Source organism: Cervus canadensis, chromosome 33 (genome assembly GCF_019320065.1).
Source record: "Cervus canadensis isolate Bull #8, Minnesota chromosome 33, ASM1932006v1, whole genome shotgun sequence".
Lineage (NCBI taxonomy): Eukaryota > Metazoa > Chordata > Mammalia > Artiodactyla > Cervidae > Cervus > Cervus canadensis.
In genome coordinates, this window is record NC_057418.1 from 29,664,719 (window position 1) to 29,691,810 (window position 27,092).

At 53.1% G+C, this 27,092-nt stretch overlaps 1 protein-coding gene, 1 long non-coding RNA gene and 1 pseudogene across 3 annotated transcripts in view; 2 read left to right on the forward strand and 1 right to left on the reverse strand.

Moving 5' to 3' along the window:
- Positions 1–351: 351 nt before the first annotated feature.
- The window catches only part of TMEM181 (transmembrane protein 181), a 65,776-nt gene continuing 39,035 nt past the window's right edge, over positions 352–27,092 (forward strand). Inside the window, exon 1 of one of the 2 annotated variants that reach the window (XM_043456996.1) lies at positions 352–526. In XM_043456996.1, the coding sequence (XP_043312931.1) occupies positions 396–526 (131 nt within the window). In that variant the 5' untranslated portion in view covers positions 352–395. Of the gene's footprint in view, positions 527–17,478; positions 17,613–27,092 lie in introns of those variants that run through there. The other variant, XM_043456997.1, reaches the window with a different exon arrangement.
- On the reverse strand, positions 13,823–17,338 carry LOC122433924. The gene is made up of 4 exons (XR_006267207.1): positions 17,030–17,338; positions 15,891–15,956; positions 15,121–15,188; positions 13,823–13,959 (listed from the first exon to the last, which is right to left on the reverse strand). It is a non-coding gene; the product is annotated as an uncharacterized LOC122433924 (long non-coding RNA).
- LOC122433922 lies at positions 17,637–20,638 on the forward strand (annotated as a pseudogene).

Below are 27,092 nucleotides of genomic sequence, written 5' to 3' on the forward strand. Positions count from 1 at the left end.
CCCCCACCCCCACCTCCGTCCGCTCCCTCTCCTCCTCCCTGGGCGGCGGCCGATGGGCGCGGCACCCTCTGCTCCTTAGGCCCCCCTCGGCGGGGCGGGGCGGCGGGGCGGGGACCCCCATCCCCATCCTCCCTGGGGCCGGCTCCCCAGGCCGTAGCGCTGGCGCCCTGAGCGCGCCGGGCCCCACCTTGCTGCGCGCCCCCTCCCCACCTCCCCCGCCACCTGCTTCTCCTGTTCCTCGGTCCCGCCCAGCTGGCCACCCCGCCCCCGGTCCCCGGAGCTGGGAAGAGCGAGGGGGCGAAGGAAGCGATACAAAGGGCGGAGCGGCTGGGAGGAGGGGACGCCGGGGCTCGCGCGGACGGCGGCGGCGCCGGGCGCGGGCGGGCGGCGCGGGCATGGACGCCGAGTACCCTGCCTTCGAGCCCCCGCTCTGCAGCGAGCTCAAGCACCTGTGCAAGCGGCTCCAGGAGGCGTACCGCGAGCTCAAGGAGGACCTCACGCCTTTCCGAGATGACCGCTACTACCGGTAGGGGCGCGCGGGCCGCGCGGAGGGGCGGAGGGGCGGAGGCGGAGGACCCGGGCGTGGGGCAGCCCCGCCCCCGCTGACCCCTGTCCCGGGGCCGAGCTGAGCTCCGGGGCCCGGCGGGGACCCGCCCTCTCCTCCCCCACCCCCCCGGCTCCGGGAAAGGGCGGCAGGCCGGCTGGGTGGGCTGCGGCGTTCGCGTGCTGGGGGGTCAAGGGCAGCTCCAGGGAGCTGAAGTGGAGATCTTTTTTTCCCGTTCTTGAAGCCGAGACCCTCAAGTCCTGAGAAACGGACCCAGAGGGCTTTGGTCCCCGCTGAGGTCCTCCCTCTCCCCCGCCCTTCCTGTCCCCCCATCCCCACCCCCACCCCTCCACCCTCCGCGGCCTTCGCTCAGGCCTTGCCCAGACCTGGTCTGCGATCACATCTCTCGCCCTCGAGGGCTGCAGGGAGGGCCTTGGCCTCTCCGAGGAGCTCAGGCCCCAGGGGCTTTGGTGGAAATCCCCGAGGCCAGGCTGCTGCGGACGGTTGCGGGCAGAGGGCCTCAGGGCTGGGCGGCACCAAGGGGAAGATGCAGAGGGAAGCGGTGCTCAGCACCCCAGGGAGCGGTGGGTTTGGGCTGGTCTTTGTTCCTCTCCGTCTCCCTTCGTCTCCCTCTCCTCTAGCCGGCGTGAGAGCTGTGAGCACCCGCAGTCTCTTGCCTTCCAGGCAGGGGACCCGCAGCTTTCTCCCTGCGCTTTGCCTTTATCCACTTATGGTGGCTGCACTTACCTGGTGTGTTGCTCTCGAAATGAAAGGATCCTTCAGGAGTCTGGAGACTGGAGCCTAGATTGATTTTGTTATTAACCTATTTCCCTGACCCTGAGAAACTTAATTGCTAACTCTGCACTTCAAGCTTTCTCCTCTGCAAAATGGGAAGCTTGAACCAAAAGTCTTGTTTCAGGTGAGCGTTCTAGTGACAATTCACTGACTGTGCTTGAGGATGGCAGGTCTGTTGCGCAGCTCTCTTTGAAGCGGTGGTACTCATTTCTGTACAGTCCACTCTGGCTAAAGGTCATATGTGTGTGTTCACAGGTACTCTGGAGAACATGTATCACATTCATCATCAGATTTTTTTCAAAAGCCTAATGGTTTCCCCTGGGGCTAATTGGCACTATACTGCTGACTAATATATTTGTCATAAAATGACTGAGTAGAAAAGCCCATTTTAAAAAAATGTAATCTCAGGATCATATGGTGTAGCCTTTAGATGAACCTCACAATTTAGGAGCTCTGACCGTGTGGGTCCCTGATGTCATGGAGCTTATAAGTAATTAAGAAGTGTTTGCAGGCTTCAGTGAGTGCTAGGAAGATAATAAACCAGGTGGCATGATAGAGTGATGGGGAGCTACTCAGAGACGGTGGTCAAGGAAGGCCTTTTGAGAAGGTGATGTTCGAGAAGGGAAGAATGAGTTCTGCCCACTAGACAATAATCTGGGGAGGAAGGTTCCGGAAGAGTAAGTGCAAAGCCCCTGAAGCCATAATAACATGATATGTTAAAGGAACAGACCGACATGTTTGGAGCAAAATAGTCAGAGTGGTGCTCATGGCCCAGTCATAGTACCCTGAAGGCAAGACTATGGAATATGGGATTCTTTAGAATTCCAGAGTGACACCATCAGAGGATTTAAGTGACATGAGGAGTTTGGTTGCCTGTCCTGTACAAGACAGGAATCTTTGCTCCCAGAGTAACTTCAATTGATTGAGTTGGATCTTGAAGACCATGAATTCACTCTAGACGGAAGGAGACACTGATGAATTCTGCCCCCTCACCCTGGCCTGAGAAGACATTTACTGCTGAATCTTTATAATCTTGTGTGTTGGCAGATCGGTTAGGCTGAATCACAAAGGCTGTTTTCTAGTGAGGAGATGTTTAGGTCACTGACCTGACTTCCCCTGCTCCACTGAATTCTTATATCTATGAATTACACCTTTACAAAACTAGGTGAAATATTCTTGGGTTTCTAAGTTGGGAAGCTGGTAGTTACAGCTCCTGTGTCTGTCTAGCTGGAAGATGAACTTGCTACTATAATTTTTGCTCCTGTTCTTCTCACCATTTTCGTTTCCTCATTAGAGATTTATGACTAAAAATCACCAGTCTATTTTTCCCTGGAGGACCAGGGATTCACCTCATGTAGACGACAGTCTCCCCATAACAGAGCGTAGAAAGGAGAGAGCTTGCTAACGCTGTTTTCAGAAGATGGTTGGCCCCTGCGTTAGGTGGCATGGCTGTTTGCATCTTAGCTATGTAATTTGGTATCTCTGTAAAAGAGCAGCCGCGTCATCCAAGGACTCACAGCCATTTTCACAAAATGAGCGATGACAGCTATACTAGGAAAGGGGGCGCCGCACAGCGTGGGTGAAAAAAACAGGAAGCTGGGCGTCTGAAATCCTAATGCTTTGCTAATTCCCCTGGCCTTTGGGGAATGATTGAGTTTCACTGGTGATTGGTTTTCACATCAGGAAAATGAAGCAGGGATGTTGTGAGACTCAAGTGCTTTATGAAGCTAACACTAAAGATACTTCCAGTACAGATGCCAGAAAAACCAAAGCAGCCAGCCTAAATGATAAGGTAAAGGCCCAACTTGCTGAGCCTAGCTTAGTGATGTCTACCAAGTCCTTTCTTTTTTTACATAGTAGCAATTGACTGTACTTGGCCACTAATAACCCTTTGGGCTGTTGCTTCTCATTCATATTCATGGGGAGAACTGGCTGCTGGCTGGCTTTCTATAGCTCTCTAAAAGAGGAGGAATAACTGAAGCCCACAGCAAAAGTCATAGGATCTCTCCTATACCCCCACCAAATGGTACCAATGAAAACAGACATGTGTTAACAAGGACATGGAATTTTCCTGCACTACAGATAGGGGCTAAATTGGTACAATCACCATAGAAAATAGTTTGAGGTATATACTAACACTGCACATACACATACCTTTTGGCCCAGTGTCTCCTCTCAGGTATGTGCCCTATAGACATGCATATACATGTCTGTCGATGGACACACACTAAAATGTTCACAGTGGCACAATTTGTAATACTCCTGAATGGGAAGGCAGCCAAATACTCACAACAGTAGAACAGATAAATTTGGCTTGTTCCATACTAGAATGGGCATCCCAGGTTATGCTAGTGGTAAAGAATCTGCCTGCCAATGCAGGAGACGCAAGAGATGCAGGTTTGATCCCTAGGTCGAGAAGATCCCCTGGAGTAGAAAACGGCAACCCACTCCAGTAATCTTGCCTGGAGAATCCCATGGAGAGAGGAGCCTGGCGGGCTACAGTCCGTGAAGTGACTTAGCATGCACAGATGACGTGTACTTTGTGTGTGTGTGTTATGCTTCATTAGAAAGCTTTAAAGAACACCAGCTCCTCTGTCTCATTGACTAAATCAGAGCCACTTGTCCTTTCTTGAACACAGGCTGGCAAGGGGATGGCATCAGACTTTAGCAAGTGTGAGTGCCCCCAGAAGCTGAAGTGGAGCCCATTCCCCAAGACTTAGCTCTTTAAGGGACTCCTCCCTTCTGTTAGGAAGAAGACGTGGAGAATGGATGTAGGGTAGGCAGTCAGCTATGTCCATGGCATCAAGGATAAAGGTTAAAGACACATGAAAGACAATAGACATGACCCTTTGGAGCTCGACTCTCAGGGAATTTGTTGTTGGCCATTTGGCTGGTCCATCCTTTGTTTCTCAGGTTATTACTTTACCTGTGTAAAGTACAGGGGCCATCAAGTTGGGCTTGAGTTTTCTTGGCTAGTAAAGTGGCCATCCTCACCCAGGAGGCTTCTGGAAGCAACATTTATTTCATCACCTCGGTGGATTCTTCAGCACTCTGGGGCCGGCCCTCAGTCCTGCTGGCTTATTTTCACCAGCACATTGAGAAGAACCACGCTGAGTGAAGCCTTCACATTGACCAAGCTCTGGTCTACTGTGCAGAATCAGAACACCATTATTTAATTGACCAGTGTGGACCCTTGAGAACACATGCAGTGGTGAGCATGGAGTCAGTGCTGGGGGACTTAGTCAGATCAGGGCTGCTCAGAGCTGGAATCACCTGGGGGAGCTTTTGAAGATGCCGAGGCCCAGGCCCCACCCTCAAGGATTCTGATTTAATCGTCCTGGGCTGATCCTCAGCCGGATACCGAAGCCACGTGTGTGAGGGCAAGGCTGACAAGCATCAAGCTGAGTGAGCCTGGAGCACGCACCTCCTTGGTGGGACGGACCTGCCAGCTGGCCAGAAGTATTGGGGTGTTAGCCGAGGCTCCCCCTCCCCTACTCAGAGCTCAGGGCCAGTGTCACCTCTGCTGAGCCTGCCTTCACCACGCTCCCAGGCTGACTCACCTTCCTTTTTGGATTGAAACATCTGGTCAGGTTGCAGTCAGGTTTAAAGGTCTAAGCACGATTTTTTTTTTCCCACCTAAGGCAAACCTGCCTAGCTTTATGCTGTCCCTTGGGTCCTGATGTGAATATTCATGTTTCAGCGGCTGACTTTTTCAGCTTACCCGAGGCCACTCTTGACTATTGAGCACTGACATCTCTGTCTTTTGTTTCGCTTTTGATGGGAGGAAATGATAAGCGTTCCTGATGAGACGTGTGTTGTTAGAACCAGCTTCTCCAGCGCCATCATTTCAAAGGTAGAAAGATCATTTCATGAAGCTTACACGCTTGAGAGCTTAGAATTGGGTACAAATCTGGCTCCGCGGGGGGAGGCTGGCGCTGTTGTTGTCTCTTTGGGACAAGATACAGGTGTCAGACGGGCCGTGGCCCACAGACCTGAGCAGATGCATGTGTGAGGGGCCAGCAGTGACGCCAGAGTAGGTCAGCTACCCCTGGGTGCCCCCCCCTGTCTTGGTGCAACACCCCCAGGGAGCATCTCTTTTGCACAGCTCCTCCCCCACGACCCCTCCCCCACGCTCTCCTCTCCCTGCTCTGGGATCCCCCTGTTCTCAGGTCTGCCCTCCCCCCAACTCTAACTCCCTCCCTCTGCCTGGCTCCTTTGGGAGCAACCGCGATGTCCTCTCCAGCATATGCTGGTCTGCCTCACCCCCCACCCGTCCTGGGGTTCTATAAATGGGTTACAGGTGGTCCCAGCAAGCGGGCTCCCTTGGGGCTTGTTTCTTCACTTATTTCACAGAAGGCCCCGGACCCCCTCCCACTGGCACTCAGCTCAGACGCTCACAGATTAAATACAGCCCGGAGAAGCACCGCCTCCCAGGTGGCTCGGGCGGGTAAAGCACCCGCCTGCCAGCGCAGGAGACTTAAGAGATGCGGGTTCGATCCCCAGGTCGGGAAGATGCCCTGGAGGAGGGCATGGCAACCCACTCCAGTATTCTTGCCTGGAGAATCCCATGAACAGAGGAGCCTGGGGTCACCGTCAGACATGACTGATGCACACACACACACACACACACAGATAAGCCCCTCAGAGTCCTTGCTTTGCACACCTATGAAACTGCACCCACTGAGATAGCATCGCTGTGACAGACCCCCAGGGCTGTAAAGACCATGAGTCATGGTCCCTCTTGGGAACCACCCCCTTGGGGTCTGTGAGCTACACTACGGGACATATGGGCCCCCCCTCCTCCCCTCTCCTTTGGGAGTTCCCTGCCCTCTCCCCCTGCTGCGTAGGGGAGGGAGGGTGGGGGGAATCCTCCTGCTAAGGGGACCTCCCCTCCTGCAGGGAGGGAGGGTGGGGGGAATCCTCCTGCAGCCTGTCCACGCAGCACCCAGCAAAGCCTGCTGTGCAACACTGCCACCTGGTGGTCCTGCCTCTTCCTCCATCAGCCTCGGAACCCGGGAACTCCCCACACTTGTTGTGGAGCCCCGCTGGCCCAGGTCACTGGTGACCTCGAAGCATCAGTCCAGTGGCCCCTTTCAGGCCCTCGCCCAGTGCGATCCTGGAGGATTTGCCCCTGGGGCTGGGACTCTCTCTCAGGGCATCCAAAGATGCCCTTCCCTCACATTCTCTGGGCTTCCCTTGTGGCTCAGCTGGTAAAGAATCCACCTGCAATGCAGGAGACCTGGGTTGGATCCCTGGGTTGGGAAGATCCCCTGGAGAAGAGAATGGCTACCCCACTCCAGTATTCTGGCCTGGAGAATTCCATGGACTGCATAGTCCGTGGGGTCACAAAGAGTCGGACACGACTGAGTGACTTTCACTGTCTTTCACGTTCTCCCCTGACACCTTGTCCTCTACAAAGTCTCTTCCTGTTTGCTCTCTGAGCTTAGAATGGACCCGACTTTTCCTCAAGGCCATGGCGCTGATCACAGCGGCACTAAACCCCTCTGGAAATGACCACTGATTGCTTCAGACCGCTCTCAGGTGGGTGACCCTCTCCTCCACGAAGTGTGAGTTGAGTAACGCTGGATCCTATGAACCAGACATTAGCAGCTCTCGTTGCCCATCGGGCAGCTTTTCAGGTCAGAAGGAGATGGTGGGTATGGGTCCCAGAGGCTGGATGTGGGGGTCAGACCTTTGTCCCCTGGGGACCCCCAGTTAGGGCTGCATGATCTGCTCCTGGTTGTTCCCCGACTTCTGAAGGTTCCTGATCCTTGTCTTGGCCCGGGGACAGTGTCTTGATCCCAGCCCAGAAACAGGGACATTTGAAGGTGTTTTCTGCTATAAGGTCCAGAAAATAGAATACTCAGGTGGAGTCAAGATATAAATTCAAGTCCCGAGCCACAGGTTTTAACCTCGCTATTGGGCTGGTCACTATGAGAGGAAGACCATGTCATACCTGCTCTCCCTGCCATCCAGCCAGTCAGGAGGGAGACTGGCAGCAAGGGCAGCCTTCTGACAGCCTTGCCTGGCCCCAGGAGGACGTGAGTGTCCTGCTTCCCTGGAATGAGTCCCAGATGGGAATGGAGGTGCCTGTAGGTTGTCGCCTTCCCCGCCTCAGCCTGTGAACCATCACAGTGGGGGTCTGAGGTGCGCCTTCCAGTTTTCGGTGTTCACGTTTCTGCAGTTAAGACTTTGGTTTAGTTTCTCTATCTCTGGCTGCCACAGGCTGTTCCAGGAACGGCACGTTGACTTCCAGGGGGTCTAAAGAAGGGGTTCAGAGGGATTTTTTATAGGGCAAGGACCACACGTTGAATTATGAATAACACTGAACAGGGATCTGGAGTTTATTTTAAATGAAGGCTCATATGCTCTTTATTTTTTGAGGGGGAATCATGGGATCTGAGAACACTAAAGGTTGAAGGACCTTAATTGCATTGGCAGAACTTTCCCCCACTTCAGTGTCCATGAATCTGGTATTCTGTCTACTTAAAAGTCAGTCTAAAAATGAGGATGTTCCTGTCTTTAGACAAATTTCAGCTCCCTGTAACTTTCATTAGAAGGTCCTGGTCTTGCTCTCAGGGTCCCAGAATGGGCCTACACCTTGGATTACTCAGCAGCCCTTGAGGACATTTTCAGGCAGGTTTGGCGGTGTTCCTCAATATTCTGCTTTCTTTTTCCAACTTATAAACATCCTTCAGGTGATGCCGTTTCCTGATGTCTGTACCATATGGGTTATTGTTTTCTGGCCTCTCCCTGTCTGTGTTTGGGGTTTAGATTCTTTCTGTACCAAGTGATATGATTCCAAGTTATATTGCATAGTGCGAGAAGGGAAATTATTGGATCATTTAACTGAAAAGTCCACTGACAGATCTAACAGCTCAGCTAAATTTAAGAACTCAAAAATGTCACCGGGGCTCACTTTTTGTCTTTTCTTGTAGCTTTGCTTTCCTCTTGGCCAAGCTCTTCCCAACAGAGGGCAAAGACAGCCACAGCTGCTGCAGATTCTCATGCCCCCAGCTGGGCTCCGTCAGTGAATGCGTAGGCACTACGTCAGTGAATGCGCAGGCACTCAATCGTCATTTGGCGTTTCAGGTGGCACAGCTCTGTGCTTGGGGCAAGTCCAGAATGCCTTGAACTGGCTGCTTGCCTTTGTCTTGCCTCTGGATTCAATAACGAGGTGCTATGTGCTTATCAGAGCTCTTCCTAGTGGTTTACCCCAGCTTCGTTTTTATGTGCATCTTAATGTGAGCAGAGCTATGACCCACGCTGCAGAGTTGTTTTGTTCTTTTTTTTTTTTTTAAATGCTACATCTTGTCCTGAACCAAGAAGAAAAGAGAAAGATATTTGCTTCCTGGAGAGCAGGGCAGATGTTAAGCACCCCAGTTATTCCCTGGGGGCCCCAGTCTTTCAGCTGCAGTGATGACTCAGCTCATGCAGCAGAAGGAGCATCGTCTGCAAGAGGGGAACAGGCCTCCGATCCAGGGAAGGACGTCCAAGGCTTGAAGCGTGCCTTGTCCCTGAAACAGGAACCCTGAGGCTCTGGATTCATTTCCAGGACCACTGTGACAAAGTACCATGAACTGGGGGCTTAAACAACAGACATTTATGGTCTCACAGTTCTGGAGGTCAGGATTCTGAGAACAAGATGTCAGCAGGTTTGTTTCTTCTGAGGGCTATGAGGGAGAACCTGTTCCAGGCCTTTCTCCTAGATTCTGGGGGCCCTATAAGTCCCTTAGATGGCTGTCTGTCTTCAGATCATCTTCCTTCTATGCATGTCTGTCTACGATCCAAATTTCCCTCTATTAAGAAGACACTAGTCCTATTGGGCCAGGGCCCACTCTGACCTCATCTTAACTTGATCATCTGCAAAGACCCTATTTTCAAATAAGGCCACAGTCCCAGGCGCCGGTAGTTAGAACTCCAGCGTCTCTTGTGGACTTGGGTTCCTCCCTGCACGGACTTTCTAAACCAGCAGCGGAATGTTTGATGAGCAAGAGTCGGGAGGACTGAGTCCTCACTTGGAGCCATTGCTGCCATCTTGGAATCAGGTCTGCACAGTCTTGTGGAACCATCTCACACCCGCCCTGGCTCTAAAACCAAGACAGCTGTGGGTCTGAAGGGGGTGGCCCAGGGACAGTCTCCCCAGAAGACATGTCTACAGTCTTCTCTGTTACCTGAGCTGCCTGAGATTCGAGTTGGGAAAGGGGTATGTGTATGTGTGCACATGTGTGTGTACATGTGCATATGTGTGAATTGCATGTGTGCACATGCACGCGTGTGTGCACGTGTGCGTGTTCATATGTGTGTGCACGTGCCCATGTGCATGCATGTGTGTACTAAACCTGGGAAAGTCTCAGGAAAACCAGGACCAGTCTTCCAGCTAGAAGACCTCCCTCCTCCAAAGGCTACAGCCATTGTCCTGCAACCCCTTTCCATTTCCTTCCATGGCAAGGTGTCCCCCTCTCTTTAAACTCTTAGAAAACATGCTGGTGCATCACCAGTAGCCTGACAAATCCAGTTGTCTCATTTGTTCAGCACCTGTGTTGGGTTGTCTCTCGACCAGGCTGGTTTCAGGCCTGGGGAAGCTGAGGACATAGAAAGGTCACAGCAGATGATGGGGGATCCAGTGGTCAAACTCTGAGAATGAAGGGTGCGCATGCTCAGCTCAGCCTCTCAGTCGTGTCCGGCTCTTTGAGACCCCATGGACCGTAGCCCACTGGGCTCCTCTCTCCATGGAATTCTCTAGGCAAGAATACTGGAGTGGGTTGCTATTCCCTTCTCTAGGGATCTTCCCAACTTGCATCTCTTGCATCTTCCTGCATTGGTAAGCAGATTCTTTACCACCGGGCCATTAGTCTAACAGATTTGGGATTGATGCTGAAAAACTCTCCAACTACCAAAAGCAGAGAAGGTGAAGAGTGTGGTATACTGGACACTAATTCCTTGTAAGCAGGAGCACCTGGGGGCCCTGAGTCAGGGCTGTGCTGAGCTGTATGTGTGGGATCAGGACTGGGCCCCAGAAGACTCACTAGTCTTCATTTTTGCAAATACCAACAGGTACTGAGGCAAAAGAGTGCATTTGTTTTAATGGTCTCTTAGAGGAAAGAATGAGATAATATATGTAAACTCTTTAGCATGGTGGGAAACTTAAAAGTGACTCTGAAGGTTCTGTGCACAGTTATCTTACCTTTTGAGATGAAGAAAAGAGGTGAAGCAAACATGCTTGTTTGTGGACTTTAAGACTACGGTAGCTAAACTCCAAAGATGGTACCCCAAAGAGCCTCTTTTCCCAGGATTCATGCTCTTTTGTTGTCCTTTGCCCTGGGACCCAGGCAGGCTCTGGCTCTCTTTTCACCAATAGAACGTGGTGGTAGAGATGCTGAATGACGCCTGAGAGTAGATCACTGCAGCCCTGCAGCTTCAGCTTAGGTGTCTTAGAGCATCTGTCCCAGGAGAAACCAGGCACCAAGTGTGAAGTCCAGCTTCCCTGAGACTGTGAGGGAGCCCAAGCTAGCCACGTGGAGAAGCCAGAGGGAAGAAGGAACCCTGCCTGGCCAGCCCCCAGCTTTCCAGCCTCCCTAGCTCAGGCACCAGACCTGCCTCCACCAGAGCGGAGACGAGCCATCATGTGACTTGCAGCCCCAGATGTCATCTGAGTGCATTGTCATGGGAGACTCCCAGCAAGCACCACCAGCTGAGCTCAGTCAACACAGAGAACCGCGAGAGAGAATCAGTTGCTCTCAAGTCTCCGTAGGAGGCGCCGTCTGCGATGGCTCCCACTGCCTCCTACACCCTGGCATGATCCCCACCCCCGTGAATGCGGGCTGGACCTGTGATCTGCTGATAAAGGAAAGAACAGAGCAAAGGTGATGGGATCGTGCTTGTGAGATAAGGTGACAGAAGACTGACTTCCGTAGCCCCCTCACTCTGATTCTCCTCACTTGCTCACTCAGAGGAAGCAAAGCTACCGTGTTGTAAGCTGTCCCGTGGGGAGCCCCAGGTGACAAGGAATTGAGCGTGACCTCCAGATCCTGCCAACAAACACAGTGTGAGCCTGGAGGCAGATCCTTCCCCGGCTGAGCCTTGAGAAGGTTTCAGCCACGGCTGATACCTTGATTGCGGCCTGTGAGGGAGCCTGAGCCCAAGGACCCAGCTAAGCTGCACCCAGACTCCCTACCCCCAGAGACTGAGACATAATAGATGCTGTTTCAAGGCACAAAGCCTGGGGGTCGTTTGCTCTGTGGAAATAGAAAACCAATAGAGTTACTTCAGGTTAGGATAGTTTGTCATACAGCAATGAAACTTGGGAACAAGTGCAATTTTAATTAGACAACAAAAACAATAGCCTCATATTGTCAGTAAGTGCCAGGTAGAACTTCTGTGCTCCTGGCGTTACTGTTGTTTAGTTGCTCAGTCATGTCTGACTCTTAAGTGCCTACCAGGCTCCTCTGTCCGTGGGATTTCCCAGGCAAGAATACTGGAGTGGGCTGCCATTTCTTTCTCCAGGGGATCTTCCCAGACCAGGGATCAAACCCAAGTCTTCTGCACTGGCAGGCAGATTTTTTTTTTTTTTTTTTTTTTACCACTGAGCCACCTGGGATGCTCGCTCCTGGCATTACTGAACTTGATAAGCAAGAGAAATTATTTGAACCAGAAAGAGTTAGACCCTTGCTTCTAATGGTCAGTTCTTAGCAGAGAAGACAGTGAGAAGGAAGCACCCACATGTGATGCAACAAGTGGGCTGGGAAGTCTGAGCCCGCCTACAAATGATGGGGGCGGGCAGTCCTGGGAAGGCAGCTGGGGGGAGAACTGAGCTGCTTGTGCAAGTACCTCTGCTTGTTGCAGGGAAGACAGCTCAGCAGCACAGGGCTGTCCAGGAGCTGTCAGACCACAGGCCAAGAGATGTCGCTAATGTCAACTGTCATCAACTGTCATCATGCTTAAGGAAGACTTAAGGCTGAGATTTTCCTGCCTTGGAACAAAGAGTAGGCAATTACTGAGTTGCTGGCACAGAATTAATTCTTCCATATTCTCTGTACTATCTAGGTCAGAAAAAAATTTTTAAGAAATCTTTCACTTAGGAGGGTTCAGTTCAGTTGCTCAGTCGTGTCCGACTCTTTGCGACCCCATGAGCTGCAGCAAACCAGGTTTCCCTGTCTATCACCAACTCCCGGAGTTTACTCAATGTCCATTGAGTCGGTGATGCCATCCAACTGTCTCATCCTCTGTCATCCTCCTGCCCTCAATCTTTCCCAGCATCAGGGTCTTTTCAAATGAGTCAGCTCTCCGCATCAGGTGGCCCAAGTATTGGAGTTTCAGCTTCAGCATCAATCCTTCCAAATAATATTCAGGACTGATTTCTTTTAGGATGGACTGGTTGGATCTGCTTGCATTCCAAGGGACTCTCAAGAGTCTTCTCCAACACCACAGTTCAAAAGCATCAATTTTTTTGCATTCAGATTTCTTTATAGTCCAACTCTCACATCCATACATGACTACTGGAAAAACCATAGCTTTGACTAGACGAACCTGTGTTGGTAAAGTAATGTCTCTGCTTTTTTTAAATTTTTTTTATGTCTCTGCTTTTTAATATGCTGTCTAGGTTGGTCATAGTTTTTCTTCCAAGGAGCAAGCGTCTTTTAATTTCATGGCTGCAGGAGGGTTAGGGAACAAATATTTGTACCCCCTCCAAGTTTCTAGGTTGAAGTCTTAACCCCCAGCATGGCTGTATTAGAAGTAAGGAAGTAATTAAAGGTTAAGTGAGGCTCAGTGGTAAAGAAGCCACTTGCAATGTAGGAGATCCAGGTTCGATCCTTGGGTCAGGACGATCCCCTGGAGAAGGAAATGGCAACCCATTCCATTATTCCTGTCTGGAGAATCCCATGGACAGAGGAGCCTGGTGGGCTACAGTCCACAGGGTCACAAACAGTCAGACATGACTGAGCAACAACACAAGTCATGAGGGCGGGCCCTGGTCTGACAGGACTGTGTCCTGTGAGAAGGGACAGGAGAGACCCTGCACCAGGGAAGGGTCATGTGAGGACACAGCAGGAGGGTGGCTGTCTGCAAGCGGGAAGAGCCCGCGTCAGAAACTAAATTGGCCAGAACCTGGATCTGGGACTTTTAGCCTCTAGGTGAGGAAACCCTGGAGAAGGGCATGGCAACCCACTCCAGGATTCTTGCCTGGAGAATCCCATGAACAGAGGAATCTGGGGCGGGGAGGGGAGGGCAGCTACAGTCCATGGGGTCCCAAAGAGTCAGATACGACTGAAGTGACTGAATGCATGCATGCAGTGTGAAGAAATGGACTTCTATTGCATAAGCCAGTCACTCTGCATTTTGTTGAGGCAGCCTGAGCTAAGACAGTAGGTTAGGAGGAATGGGAATAAGCCGTTTCTTTTCCTGAACTGGGGGCCCACCAAGAACATGAATACTCACTGTTAGCTGTCACTGATTACTGTTAATGAGAGGCCAGGAAACCACGACGGAGTATCTACAAAATGCTAGACGAACGTCCCTTGCTAAGCGGGGAAGTGATTTGCATCCCTTGGAGCAGACAGCTGATTTCCTGGGGTAGCACAGCTTTTGCAGGTGGGCCTCTTGAGTTGTTGCGTTGAACTCTGAAAAAGAGCCATGAGTGGGAGTCAGCATGCTGCAGGCTGGTGGGCTTGACTCTGGTCCTATTGTAGAAGGAGATTATTTAAAAGAAATGGTTCATTGACCCTTAGGAAATGAACATCAGGTATGAGTAGGATTTTTTTTTTAAGGATAAGTGGTATCAGACCAATCTTATTCTTGATACCGAGATCCTTTCTGAAGCAAGTAGTATTAGTAGCAGTGTTAGTCACTCAGTCGTGTCCGACTCTGCGATTCCAGAGACTGTAGCCCGCCAGGCTCCTCAGTCCGTGGGATTCTCCAGGCAAGAATACTGGAGTGGACTGCTATTCCCTTCTCCAGAGGATCTTCCTGACCCAGGATCAGCAAGGCAGGGTGTCAAGTGAGCTTCCCAGGTGGCGCTAGTGGTGAAGAACGTAAGAGAAACAGGCTCCATCTCTGGGTCCAGAAGATTCCCTAGAGGTGAAAATGACAACCTACTCTAGTATCCATCCCTGGAGAATCCCATGGACAGAGGAGCCTGGCGGGCTACGGTCCATAGGGTCTCAAAGAGTCAGACACCACTGAAGCTACTGAGCATAGCAGAGCAGGGTTTCAAATACGTACATGCTCATTTACCCATGGGTCAAATTTCCCAATTAAATAGGATTATTGGGGAATACTGTGGACATGCTATAACTGGATCTTAGAAGGTTTTAAAATAAGAACAGAGTTGACAAATGTGGGCTGTCTTTGTGGTTAGAGAGACTCCAGCTGGGGGCTCATTTGCATCAGAGTATCTCTGTGGTTAGAGACTCTAGCTGGTGGCCCATTTGCATCCGGCCTCAGCTGGTCACGCCGCATCCCTGTCACATTCAATAATGCATGAGATGCCAGCACTGGAAGTCCCATGCTGGGGTCAGGTCAAATAGCTCCTGAGAAAAAGCACTTCACCTCTCCTGGCCTGTTTCCTGTCTATAAATGAGGACGATGACCACTGGTAACTCATCAAGCTGTTAAGAGAATTTACAGGCCTTAGGCTTTGCAGGTGCTCAGCAATTGCTGGTTATTTTCATGGGAGAGCATGAACCTGAGCGGAAAGCGGAGGGGGCAGCCTGAGGATGGAGTAATGGACCCAAGGGGTGGAAGCTGCCCACGCACTCACTCTCAGGCTGCCACAGACTCACCCGCAGCGTGTTCATTCTGAGCTTAACGAGGGAGGTACCCAACAGCAGCACGCTTGGAGGAGGGGGACCTGGAGGAGGACGTGGAGGGATGTTAGGGAAGGCTGAGCATCAGACCAGCTTCCTCCAAACCCCAGCACACGGACGTCCCTCTCTCTTGGTCACAGACAGCATCACGGCACCCTTCCGTTTCCTCTCCCGCCACAGTGCGAACGATGTGATTGGTTGTTGTTTGTTTGGCTGACTGTGTCCCACTAAAAGGTCAGTCCCAGGAGTCGAGGACTTGCCCATGGATTCTGCTGTGTGTTTCCAGAGCAGAGAAGCGTGCCTGGCCCACCCTGAGTGCTCAGTTAAGGTTGGAAGAACAGACAAGTGAGGATAAGAGGGATGGAAGTGACGCAGGGCCACAGCTCAAGGGAGGACCACTTCCTGGAGCAGTTACCAGGAGGCAGTGTGGGCCTCAAAGATGTCAACTCTTTTAATACCTGGGTCTATGGGGATGTCTCCGGGAGACGAGCTTGCTGGCCCAGTCCTCCGAGCAGGCATTTCTATACCCAATAAGCCTGGCTGCAACTGAGAGCTCAAAGCCAGCTGCCTCTGGGCAAATGCAGCCACCAACGTGTTTGGTTTCATCCTCAGAGATTCAAATATTGTTTTTGAACAAGTTTGCCATGTTTTGGAATCAGAAGGCCGTCACCTGAAAACTCTCATTGAAGTCAAACTCTTTTCAAAGCGCTGAGTGGCAGCTGCCCCCTTTAGACGCTGCTACCCACCTGTCCCTGCAGGTACTGGCGTTTACATTTCCTGGTGTTGTCAGGAAGAACCCTGTCCCTCTGAGACTGTATGAAAAGAATTTGAGAAATAGTCTCTTGTTATTCTTTTAGGAATCGCAGTTTCAGATTCAGAGTGTGAATGGAATTTCTTGTCATAATTACCCAGGATTGAGGCTGTTGCTTTGCCTGGTAACCCCGCCCCTGCCACACTCCCCCCCAACCCCACCCCAACTTTCTAACCTTCACCCCATGAGCCCGGACACCATGCATTCTCTCCCACCCCACCCCCATCCGGCTGACTGTAGGTCCCCCCTTCCTCAGTGCCACCGAGCAAATCCGTGCTCGTCACACTTTTTTGGTAACTGTTAATACCTCTGCCTCTAAGTTTGCTGAGGGCAGGGACTGGATGTTCATGTTGGCATCTTCAAGCCAGTTGACAGCCTTAGTGAGCAAATGAGAAACGCACAAGCAAGGCGGCCGGAGTCTTTCATTTTCCCTCCTTCAGACTGACTTTAAATAGGCCGCCAGCAACATTTCAGGGCCTTCAGGGGACAGGGGACACATTGCAACCAGTGCTCCAAAGAGGGTCTGGAAATATCTTCATCTGTTCTGGATTTCAGAACTTTAGGACCGAGAGGCAAGATGGTAAATCTAGAAAGTGCTTTTGGTCAGCTCATGTCTCCACACCCTGTAGAAACAACTTGGACTGCGATGTTTCTGAACACTTGCTCCTGTCCCGGCGCTTTGTAGAACCACGACCTGCAGGGTCACGCTGTCAGCTCTGTGGGAGGTGGGCACACACACATCCCTCCTGAGAGACAGCGCTTGTACTTGGACAGAAAACCCGCACGCTCTGTAGTTCAGAAAAGGTTTGTGGGAGAAGCTACCAGAAAAGCTCCCCTGTCCTCATCACTTGGGTGTGTCAGAGGTTTGCCCCAGTTTTTAATGTCTCTGGGGTCACAAACCTTTGTGAAAATGGAAGGTTACAGACCCCCTCACCAGAAAAATGCAGACACCTACGGGGGAGGGCATGGCAACCCACTCCAGTATTCCTGCCTGGAGAATCCCCATGGACAGAGGAGCCTGGCGGGCTACAGTCCACGGGGTACAAAGAGTCGGACACGACTGAAGCGACTTACCACACAGGCATGGGTGTCTATGCAGACACCTTTCAGACAACCAGGGCATGCCTGGACTCCCACGGCCATTCTCATGCCGAGATGAAGACGCTCTGGAAGCAAAGGGTGGCTGAACTAAGGTGCTGTCCCCTCCGCTGGGCGCAAGGAGTGAGTCAAGTTCTTCATTCATTCTATTGTGAATCCTTGTCTGACATCCCCCTCCACCCCCTACCCAGGGGCCGGCCCCGGCGCTCGAGGGGCTCAGGGGAGGTGGTCGCGCCGCGGGGGCCCTCCCCAGCGGCCAGGAAGCAAGGCCTGCCGGGACTGCCCACCCCTCCACCGGCGCGCGCCCCCTTTCCGGGCCCGCGCCCCTTCCCGGGCCCCTGTCCCTTCCCCAGCTCTGCAACCCCCTCCCCTCCCCCGGCGCGGCCCCTCCCCCCGGCGAGCCGCTTCCGCGCACGTGACCGGGCCGCGCGTCGCGCTCCGGCGAGTCTCCGGGAGCCGGCGCACCCCGGGCCCCTGTGCCTCCGGCTCCGGCTGCCGCGGCCGCAGTGAGCGCCCCGAGCCCGCCCGGCGCCGAGGGCCGCGCCGCCGCGATGGAACCGTGAGTGCCGGCCCGGGCGAGGGGTGCGGGGTTGCGGGCGGGGAGTCCCTGGGGCCCCCGGGCCCGGAGTTGGGGCTCCTCTGTCCGGTTCCAGGAGGCCGGCCGCGGGACCCCCGCCCACGTGGAGCCCGGGGGCCCGGGGAGGGCGCCCCGCCCGCGCTTCGTGCGGGGCAGTCGGCGCAGGGGCTGCTCCACGGACCCGCCGGCCCGACTGGAGTTGGCGTCGGAGACGGGGTCAGGGTTCCAGGGCGGGACTCGGCCCGAGCGCAGCGCAGGAAGGCCCTGCTCGCCCCGGGGAGCCGGGTGCCCCCGTCTTTCCCCAGGGCAGCGCCATGCAGATTGCTGAGAAGTGCCTTGTCCCCCCACTGGAGCCCCTGCCCGGCCTTCCCGCTGCAAAGGCGGCCCCTGCCCTGGGCCGAGGCCCTCCCTGTTCATGCCTGCTTTCTGTCCAAGCGCCAGGTAGAGGGCGGGGGCTCCGTGGGCTCTTTGATGATGCTGCCACGTTGGGAGCTCTATGCAAGCCTCTTTAGATGTGGGGGACACAAGGCTTACGAGTTTTACAGTCTGCTGACTTCAGGCTTATTACTTCTGTGAAGTGAAGGGGTTTTAATGAGTAAAAAAACCTGTTCATGGCCTCACAGACGCCGTCCCTGAAGCTTGCAGTTGACGCCACAGTCATCTGGGTGTTCCTCAGGGGACATCTGGAAAAGAAGGAGAGAGAATTAGAAGTTTTAGCACTTGAGTCTCAAATGGTGGCGAGAAGGGGGTCCCGGCGTCTGTGTTGGGAGGTTTGGAGGGCAGATCCCCACAATCGATGGCTGCCCTGAGAGAGCCTCTCTGTGTGTCTGAGGTTTTAGAGGCTGAAAGGCTTGCAGTGCACTTCTGCTCATTTCTCTGTGGACATAGAGACGCAGGATCTGGGCGTGTTGCCTGAATGCAAACACATGTGTTGCAAGGATAGGTTTTTCCTCTTGCTTGTGTAGAAGTTTCTGACCTGATCACTTTAGCTCAACACGGGAAACCTGACTTGCATACAATATTAGTCCCAGATGGGTGTTTGAAAGTTCTCCTTTTAATTAAACCCCAGAGGGAGCTAGGCTACCAGTACTGCCTCTGCCCAACTCTGGGGGCAACATTCATTTGTGAAGTGAAAAGTGAAAGTGTCAGCTGCTCAGTCCTGTCCAACTCCGCAACCCCTTGGACTGTAGCCCGCCAGGCTCCTCTGTCCATGGGATTTCCCAGGCAAGAATATTGGAGTGGGTTGCCATTTCTTCCTCCAGGGGATCATCCCGACCCAGGGATCAAACCCACCTCTCCTGCACTGCAGGCAGATTCTTTTCCATCTGAGCCACCAGGCAAGTCTAGTTATGTGAACAGCACTTCTGGGAACACTGTGAAATTGTGACCCTGTGGCCGAGTGACAAGTGGCATGCTGAGGTCCTCATGTACTGAATCTCCCTGGGCCCACACAGTGCAGCAGCCCGAGTCTTAGAGTCACTCCCCTGCGGAGGGTCGGCCACCAGATGCTGTCCTGCGAGCAGGGGGCCCAGGATTGCTCATACAGAGGTCAGCTGGCCACCATCGTCCAACGCTCAGAACGGCGCAGACCTGAAAGTGAGAAAAAGTCTTTGGCAACAAATAAAAATCCTACCCTCTGGCTGTATTGGCCTCGTTCTCCTCCTTTGAGTTTTACTATTTGACGACGACGCTCTGCTCACTTCAGCCTCTGGCCCACCATCTCCTTGAGACCTAACACCATGCCTTCCATTAAGTTGCAGAGTTCTGATGGAAAGATAATCAAAGTTGATGTCGAAATTGCAAAACAGTCTGTGACCATCAAGACTACGTTGGAAGATTTGGGAATGGGTGATGAAGGAGATGATGATCCAGTCCCCTTGCCAAATGTTAATGCAGCAGTATTAAAAAAGGTCATTCAGTGGTGCACCCACCACAAGGATGACCCTCCTCCTCCTGAGGATGTGAAAACAAAGAAAAACGACCAGATGATATACCTGTTTGGGATCAAGAATTCCTGAAAGCTGACCAAGGGACACTCTTTGAGCTTATATTGGCAGCAAACTACTTAGACATTAAAGGTTTGCTTGATGTTACCTGCAAGACTGTTGCTAATATGATCAAGGGGAAAACGCCTGAGGAGATTCGAAAGACATTCAATATCAAAAATGATTTTACTAAAGAAGAGGAAGCCCACGTACGCAAAGAGAACCAGTGGTGTGAGGAGAAGTAAAATTTCGTGTCTTGACGCTGTAACACTGTAAGGATTATTTCAAATGCTAGTTGCACTGCTTTGCTTATAATTGTTAATATTAGAAAAACAGGCAACAAATGCAGCAGCAAGTCAATTGTATTAGCAGAATGTTGTCCTCATTGCACATGTAGTTTCAGTATAGTTCCCAAACTTACGGCCCAGTTTCTTCTAGTATGATCAAAAGTTTCTTTTCTTTGCTCTGAATAAAATTGAACTGTGGGTTCCCTATGGAAAGTGGCATTTTGGGCTTTCCCTTTTTGTAAAGCAATTTCTGCCTAGTTTTATTGTCCAGTTAATTTTAGTTTAGTGACTTTTAAACTTGGCATTGTAAATAAAGCAACTTGCAAAAAAAAAAAAAAAAAAATCCTACCCTCCAAAAAAGCCTGGAAGTCTAAAGCACATACAGGACTCCAGTGCCTGGTGGGGTTACAGTGCTCGTGTTGGTACATATGATGAGGAACCCATGGCACCAAAGGTGAAAAGTGACAGGCGCAGGAGGAGAAGCCGGGAGCAAGAGCGGGCTGGGGGAGACTGGGAGCGAACAGGGCGGCTGCCGGAGCAGGCTTCCGGGCTGGGGGGATTCCTGCGGGGCTGTTGCCCTGACCGCTCTGCTCAGGGGCTGCCCAGCCTGTTTTTTTTAAAAGGTCAGGAGAGGTTGCCATCAGAACCAGTCAGAAAAAAGAGAGTTCCCAGTTCTAAAAGCTTTATGCTTAAGTTTCCTGCAAGCAGATTCCTTTTCTGGTAGTACTGGGGACGTGAGAGGTGCTGGGAGTTAAGTGGGGGACGGGGGAGGGCGTGTCTCAGTTTATTGCTAAAAGTGACTAACAGGAACACCTGTTTGAGCTGCAAGGTCCCAAGTGGCTGAGATTTCTCAGGTTCATTTGTTGCTTTGCTCTGACGCAGGCGTTTTCTCTGACGGTTTCCATCAGGTCACCTCTTGTGTGTCTCGATTGGCATTTATGGCCAGTTTTTGAAGAGTGTATTTTGCAAGTCTCCTTCCGCCTGGGTGCATTTAAGCATAGAAAAAAAAAAAAGTGTTATTCAGGCTTCTGCAGCAGCAAGCGGGTGGTACAGGGGAGCCCTGCGGTGGTGGCTGTGTCCCAGGTCTTCTGAGGGTCCTGGGGCCCTAGGGGACAGCAGACCTGGGTGAGTGTCCTGTTCGTTCAGCTGTAGGGCTATTTAGATTTGCATCCCTTACTTAGGACAGGCTCTTTTCTGAACCGGAAGGATCTCTAGAACTAGTGAAGGATGACGGAGTGTTTACCGTGTGTCAGGTGCCTATGTGGCATTTTGTATTTGTCACTCCACGTAACCCTCATCGCCTCCCTTCCTCTCAAGAGGTTTCTCTTATCCCAGTTTTCCAGATGAGGAAACTGAGGCGCAGCAGGGAAGTCCAGGCGGTTTTCTCCAGGTCACCGAGGACGAAAGCCCGGGAGCGGGCCCCAGGGCACACGGTCTTGGGGCTCATGCACCCAGCTTCAGTCACAGCTGGCCCTGACCGAGCATTCGCAAGGTTCCCTGTCGTAACTCACCTCGTTATCACAGCAGCCCACGGCAGCAGGGTCCCTTGGTTTCCTGAATTTTACAGTTCAGGAATTAGAGGCTCCAGGAGGTGACGTGGTTCTCCCCAGATTGCCCTGCTGGTCGGTGGGGCACAGGCCTTCCAGTCTGCAGAGCCTGAGCTCTTAACCCCTGGACTGGGGCTGCTTCCTTGCTCTGTTTGCCGTGGGAAGGGTATTCGATGACCTGACCAACACGCTCCTGGGTGTGTGTACCTGGGCCTGGCAAGCAAGGATACACGTGAATTCATGGCTCCTTGAGCAGCTTGGAACATCATTCATCAGAATACATTTTGACTTTGTTGGGCCTTGAATATCTGCCTAATGGCCTTTTGGAATAAGGATAATGTTTTTGTGATGTATCAAGTTGAAATTTCAGAATTCTTGGGGCTTCCCTGGCGGTCCAGTGACTGGGACTCTCTTCCCCCAGTGCAGGGGGCCTGGGTCAGGGAACTAGATTCCAGAAGCTGTGACTAAGAGTTCGCATGTGCTAACTAAGAGCTGGCACAGCCAAATAAATAAATAAAAACATTAAAAAAAGAAATTTCAGAATTCTTACTCTCCTTCTCCAACCCCATTAAATGGTGGGTCATTTAAAATGGAGAGTTTGGTGAGGCTGCCGTAGAGTGGTGGGTCTCCTTTCTGCTTCTGACCGTGTGGGTTCAAACCCCACCTCCGTGTCCTGCTGACTGGGACCTTGGTGGGTATATACTCTCCCCAGCCTCCGCTCTGCCATCTGTAAATGGGGCTGATAATACCTGTCTCACAGGGGGACACCTGGCCAGGTACCAGGTAGGTGCTTAGGGAATACACCTCATGCCTTTCCTGCAGTTGGCGGGGCGGGGGGGGCACTCTCTGATCCAGAGGAGGGGCAGTTACACAGTCGATCTTCTGTGATATCAGGAGGATGAAAACTGAGGGGTTTTTTTTTTTTTTTTTTTTTTTTAAAGAAAAAGTAGAGGGTAGGGCAGAAGCACAACCATTCCTATTCATAACCAACGCAGTTGAGTCCCTCCTCTGTGCTTACCACACTCTTCTGAGAGTTTCACTTTTGTCTCCCTCCCTGTGGGTGGTATTCTGCCCGCCTCTGATTTTCGGAGGAGGACACTGATGCCCCGGGAGGTTACCTGGTTGCCCACCCAGCGACTGCCTAGGGAGTGGGGAAGCCAGGATTTGAACCCAGCCTGACAGGCACCAGGCTGGCCCTTTGGGCCCTGGGAGATGAGACCACTTTTTAATACAGACTGTGAGAAAAATGAAATCTTAACTGAAACATGAGAACTGGCCGAGAGATGGAACATCCCTTTCCACTGCCCAGATTCTACATTTCTAATTCTACGTGGGAAACCTGGGTATATGGTGAGCAAATAGCATTATTTGTAATCCTGAAGCAGCTTTAGTCTTTATTTACCCGCTGTACCGTGACTCGACGAGCCGGGCAGACAGGGAATTCTTTGGTGTCACAGAGATGCGTCAGAGCTGGACAGGTTCTGTGATGGCATCTTCTGGGACAAAAGTCTGCAAGCTGAATGCACATCAGGGCTGACTTTGGCTCTCACGCGGAGAAAATGTGACTCTGAGCCCCTGCAGCTTCTGGGGCTGTTTCTCCCCACTGCGTGCCGGTCACCCTGGGGGGCCCTTGTCCCCGCAGAATCTGCGGTGCTCCCTCCCCCCCAGCCCCTCTCCGCATCGCTGAGAGACCCTGAAGCACCCTGAAGCGTTTTCTCCGCTCACTCAGGTGTTGTCCACCGCCTGGCCCTCTGCCCCAGCCGATAAAGAGGCTCATTGAGTGCTCGCCTCCCCCGAGGTTTCTTTCTAGTGCTGTTTTATTAACTCTTATGAGGCCTGCGTGGGAGGGAGAAGTGCTTAGTGGGCAAAGGAGCCTTGGCCGGCGGCCGCTCAGGAGTGCCCAGCGGCCCTGACCGGGGCCGGGCTTGTCCGCTGGCCGAGGGTGCCCCGGGGCGGGCCCTGGCTGGGAACTGCCTTGGCCAGTTCGCTTGACACCGAGGGCAAAGGTCAGAGCCACCAAAGCGTTAGAGAAAGAAGTTACACGTTGATAATTAACGTAGCAGGGAAAATAATGAGAACCTGGGGGAAGCCAGGGAAACACCTGCCATCTGTGAGGCACGGCAGTGGGCACCCTGAGGGCAGCGGGGAGCTCCGGGGGGGTTTTGGGGGGTCTGCAGACGGCTGTCACCCACGGGGAAATCCGCGGACAGGCGTGTGTCCCCCCCTCCCCGTCCTGCAGGGGGAGACGGTTGCTTCCTCAGAGCAGCCAGTGGAGAGGGGGGGCCTCCCGGGAGCCGGGACCTCAGCGGGTCTGGGAGGGTGGGGGCTGGAGGGAGGGGCCGGACGTCATCCTCGAAGGCAGTGCAGGGGCAGTGCCTCGGCGCCGGGGACGGCCGGGCACCGTCTCACGGTCGGAAAGGGCCGCCCAGGTGCCTTGAACTGGGAGGTGTCCACGTCTCCATGACTGCCCTGAAGTTTTGCTTTTCGTTTTGGTTTGTTTTTAGGGTGTGGGTATCAGTGGGAAGCTTTTGATTCCAATAGAATATCTCATGAAAAGTGGCTGACACAACATGGGGGGTGTGTCTGGAGTTTGAGGTGGGAAGGTCCAGGGCTAATCTGATGGCTCAGGGGGCCTGGGCGGGGGCGGGGGGAGTCTCCATCTTTCTGTTCCCGCATCCTAAACTGTGGGCGGCACCCACCCTCTTACGTGGGGTGGTGACAGGCAGTGCCTCCCCTCAGTCACGGGCCCTGAAGGCAGGCAGCGGGCCAGCAGAGAGGGAGGCTGGAAAGGGGAGCGTCTGACATTTTCAGCCTCTGTTCTGGGGGTGCTCGTTTCGTCGTCAGGGGACCAGGGTGGGAGGCGGGCACAGGATGTTCCTGCAAAGACAGTAGGTATGGCTTCCACCCTACCCTGAAGAAGATGCCTTCCTCCTGCGGCCGTGGGTCCCAGCAGACACGCCCCCAGTCGTGAGGTGCCTGGCTGTCACCGTGAGCGGCAGGGGAGTTGCCGGAGGACTTCCCACGGGAGGGGATGGGGGGAGCAGAGCTGGGGGTGGGGGGCGCTGCGGGCGGCTCGCAGGATGACGGGCCGCGCCGTCCTGGGAAGCGGGCAGAGGCTCAGCCCACCCAGTGAGAAGGGCCCAGTCTCGTGTATCTTGAGGGTTTTGTGGACACGTCGATGGTGGGGAGCGAGGAGGAGACTCCAGAGGTTTCTGGCCTCAGCAGCCCGGTTGGAGCTGCCCGTTCCCGAGGCGAGGAGACTGCAGGGCCTCCATGGGAGGCCAGGGTCCGGCTCTCAGCACAGCACCCCCGAGACGCCCACGCGACCTCGGTGTGGAGACGCCACGAAGGCGTTCCATCCCCGCACTCGGCCAGGTCCGGCCGGGCTGAGACAGGACCGTGCGCGCTCGCCCCTGAAGCAGGTTGCCCTCGCCTGGGGAGTAAGAGCTGAGAGGAGGGGCGGGCGGGAGCCGCTTCGAGGGGCCCAGTCAGGTAAAGAGGGTGCTCGCCCGGGAGCACCTGTCCCGCCATTTCTTCCTCCTGGGAATGGAGGTCTCCACAAACTACCCTTCCTTGGAAACGTGATGAATACGCATGGTGGAGGGGAGGCAGGGCTCACCATGATGTGGATTAAAGCTGCAGTTTTGGGTCTTGGCTTTCCAAGAAAGGGATTTGTAGGTTCTCTAGGAAATATGTCTGTGATATCATAAATCACCCGTGAAACTGAGATTTAATTTAGAAGGGACCCAGACAGTCCAAGCTGGCGCTAAGGTGACAGTCTGTTCCATCACATTGGAAAGGTCTTCCAAGGGTGGAGGGGCTCCATAGAGGCCAGGATTTTTGAGAGAAAGAGAGAAAGAGTGTGTGTGTGTATGTGTGTGTGTGTTAGATGCCTGAGCGTGTAAAGATACACGGACCCAGAGAGGAAGACAGATGTATGGGTCCCCTCAAGAGAAGAAAAAGAGAGACATGGTTGGGAGCCAGCAGGGTTTTGTAGGAAGTCTTCCGGCCCTGCTTATGGAGGTAGAAGACTTCATCTGTGGCTGCACTTGACCTGGCCAGGGTTCATGGGGAAACAGGAGCCGGTTCCCTGCTCCCAACCCTCTCACCACCAACTGGAGGGAACCAACGAACACTTTGGAGAAAACTAATAAAAGTTGAGTTGATCAGATGTTTTCTGAGTGCGAACCGTGTGTCTGTCTGGCGTATGTGCAGTCAATTGATGCTTTATCTTCAGGCCCTCAGGCCTGTAGTGCTGACCATACGTGCTGTAGTGGTTTAATAGCCTGGGCAGCCACGAGCGATGGAGAAGCAGGAGAAAGCTTCATGGAGAAGGTGGGACACAGAGGTGAGCCATGAATGCTGGGTCAGATTCGGATAGCCAGGAGAAAAGAGAGCATTTCAGATCGGGAGAGCAGTACATGAATGGGCTCGTCTGGCGTCTGGCTTGACCTCATTGGGAAGCTTTATAGAACTTAAGCCCTAAATCCTGGAGTCTGACGCTTGTGTTTGAACTCTGCCTCTGCTTCGTAAAGAATCTGCCTGCAATGCAGGAGACCTGGGTTCGATCCCAGGCTTGGGAAGATCCCCTGGAGAAGGGAAAGGCTGCCCACTCCAATATTCTGGCCTGGGAAATTCCATGGGGTCGCAAAGAGTTGGACACGACTGAGCGACTTTGACTTTCTTTTTCTGCGTTGAGATCCAGGGCAAGTCACCTGCCTCAGCCTGAGCATTCTCATCTGTGAAATGGGACTGTTAATAGTTCCTACCTCAGAAAGCAGCTTTGGTGACTAAGGGCGGTAGTAATTCTTGTAGGATACATGCAGGGTGGTAGGAATTTAGGGAAGGAATGGAGGGAACCTTGAAAGCCATAACAAGGAGTTTAAACAGTCGAGTTGGCTGTGGGAGCCACATAGGGCTTCTGTGCAGGGGTAGCATGTTAACGGTGCTGTGATACCCGCAGAGGAAGACGCACCGGGAAGACTGTTGGGGGCTCATGTGGGAGGGGACGAGGGCCTGGACTGTGAGGCTGGCGTGCAGGGAGCAGAGAGGAGCAGGAGGAAGCGAGGCATCACCTCTTCCGGGCTGGCAGTGCGGGGTGAACCTCTTCCGGGCCGGCTGTGCAGGATGAACCTCTTCCGGCCGGCTGTGCACGATGAACCTCTTCCGGGCCGGAGGTGCGGGATGAAGGAGAGACAGGCAGCGAGGTGACCCCAGGGCTTCTGGATGTGGGGCTGGAGAAAGGCGGGAGGCAGGAAACTGGCCATTGAAGCCATTTTCCTTGATGCTATTTTAGTTTTTTTCATTGGTTCAATTTCAGACCTGTTGATTGTGAAGTGATGTAGGACTTCCAAGATGTTTTGGGAGCCATAGTTCCTGAGTGGGTTCCAGGGCAGGCAGGAGGTTGGGGACCATCCCAGGGGCAGGAAGACTGTCAGAGAGAATGCAGGAGATCCGTGGTGGGCGCCGAGGGTCCGCAGCGTGGGGTCCTGAATCTGGGCCAGAGAGTTTCCAGAAGAGGGTGGGCAACCATGGAGCAGGAGGGTCTGAGACCTTATCTATTTTCTTCTTTTCTGCACCGCTTTCTGCCCACTGAGCAGAGACCCGCCCGCTGGTGGCCTGGTCACAGGACTGCGGGCCGTT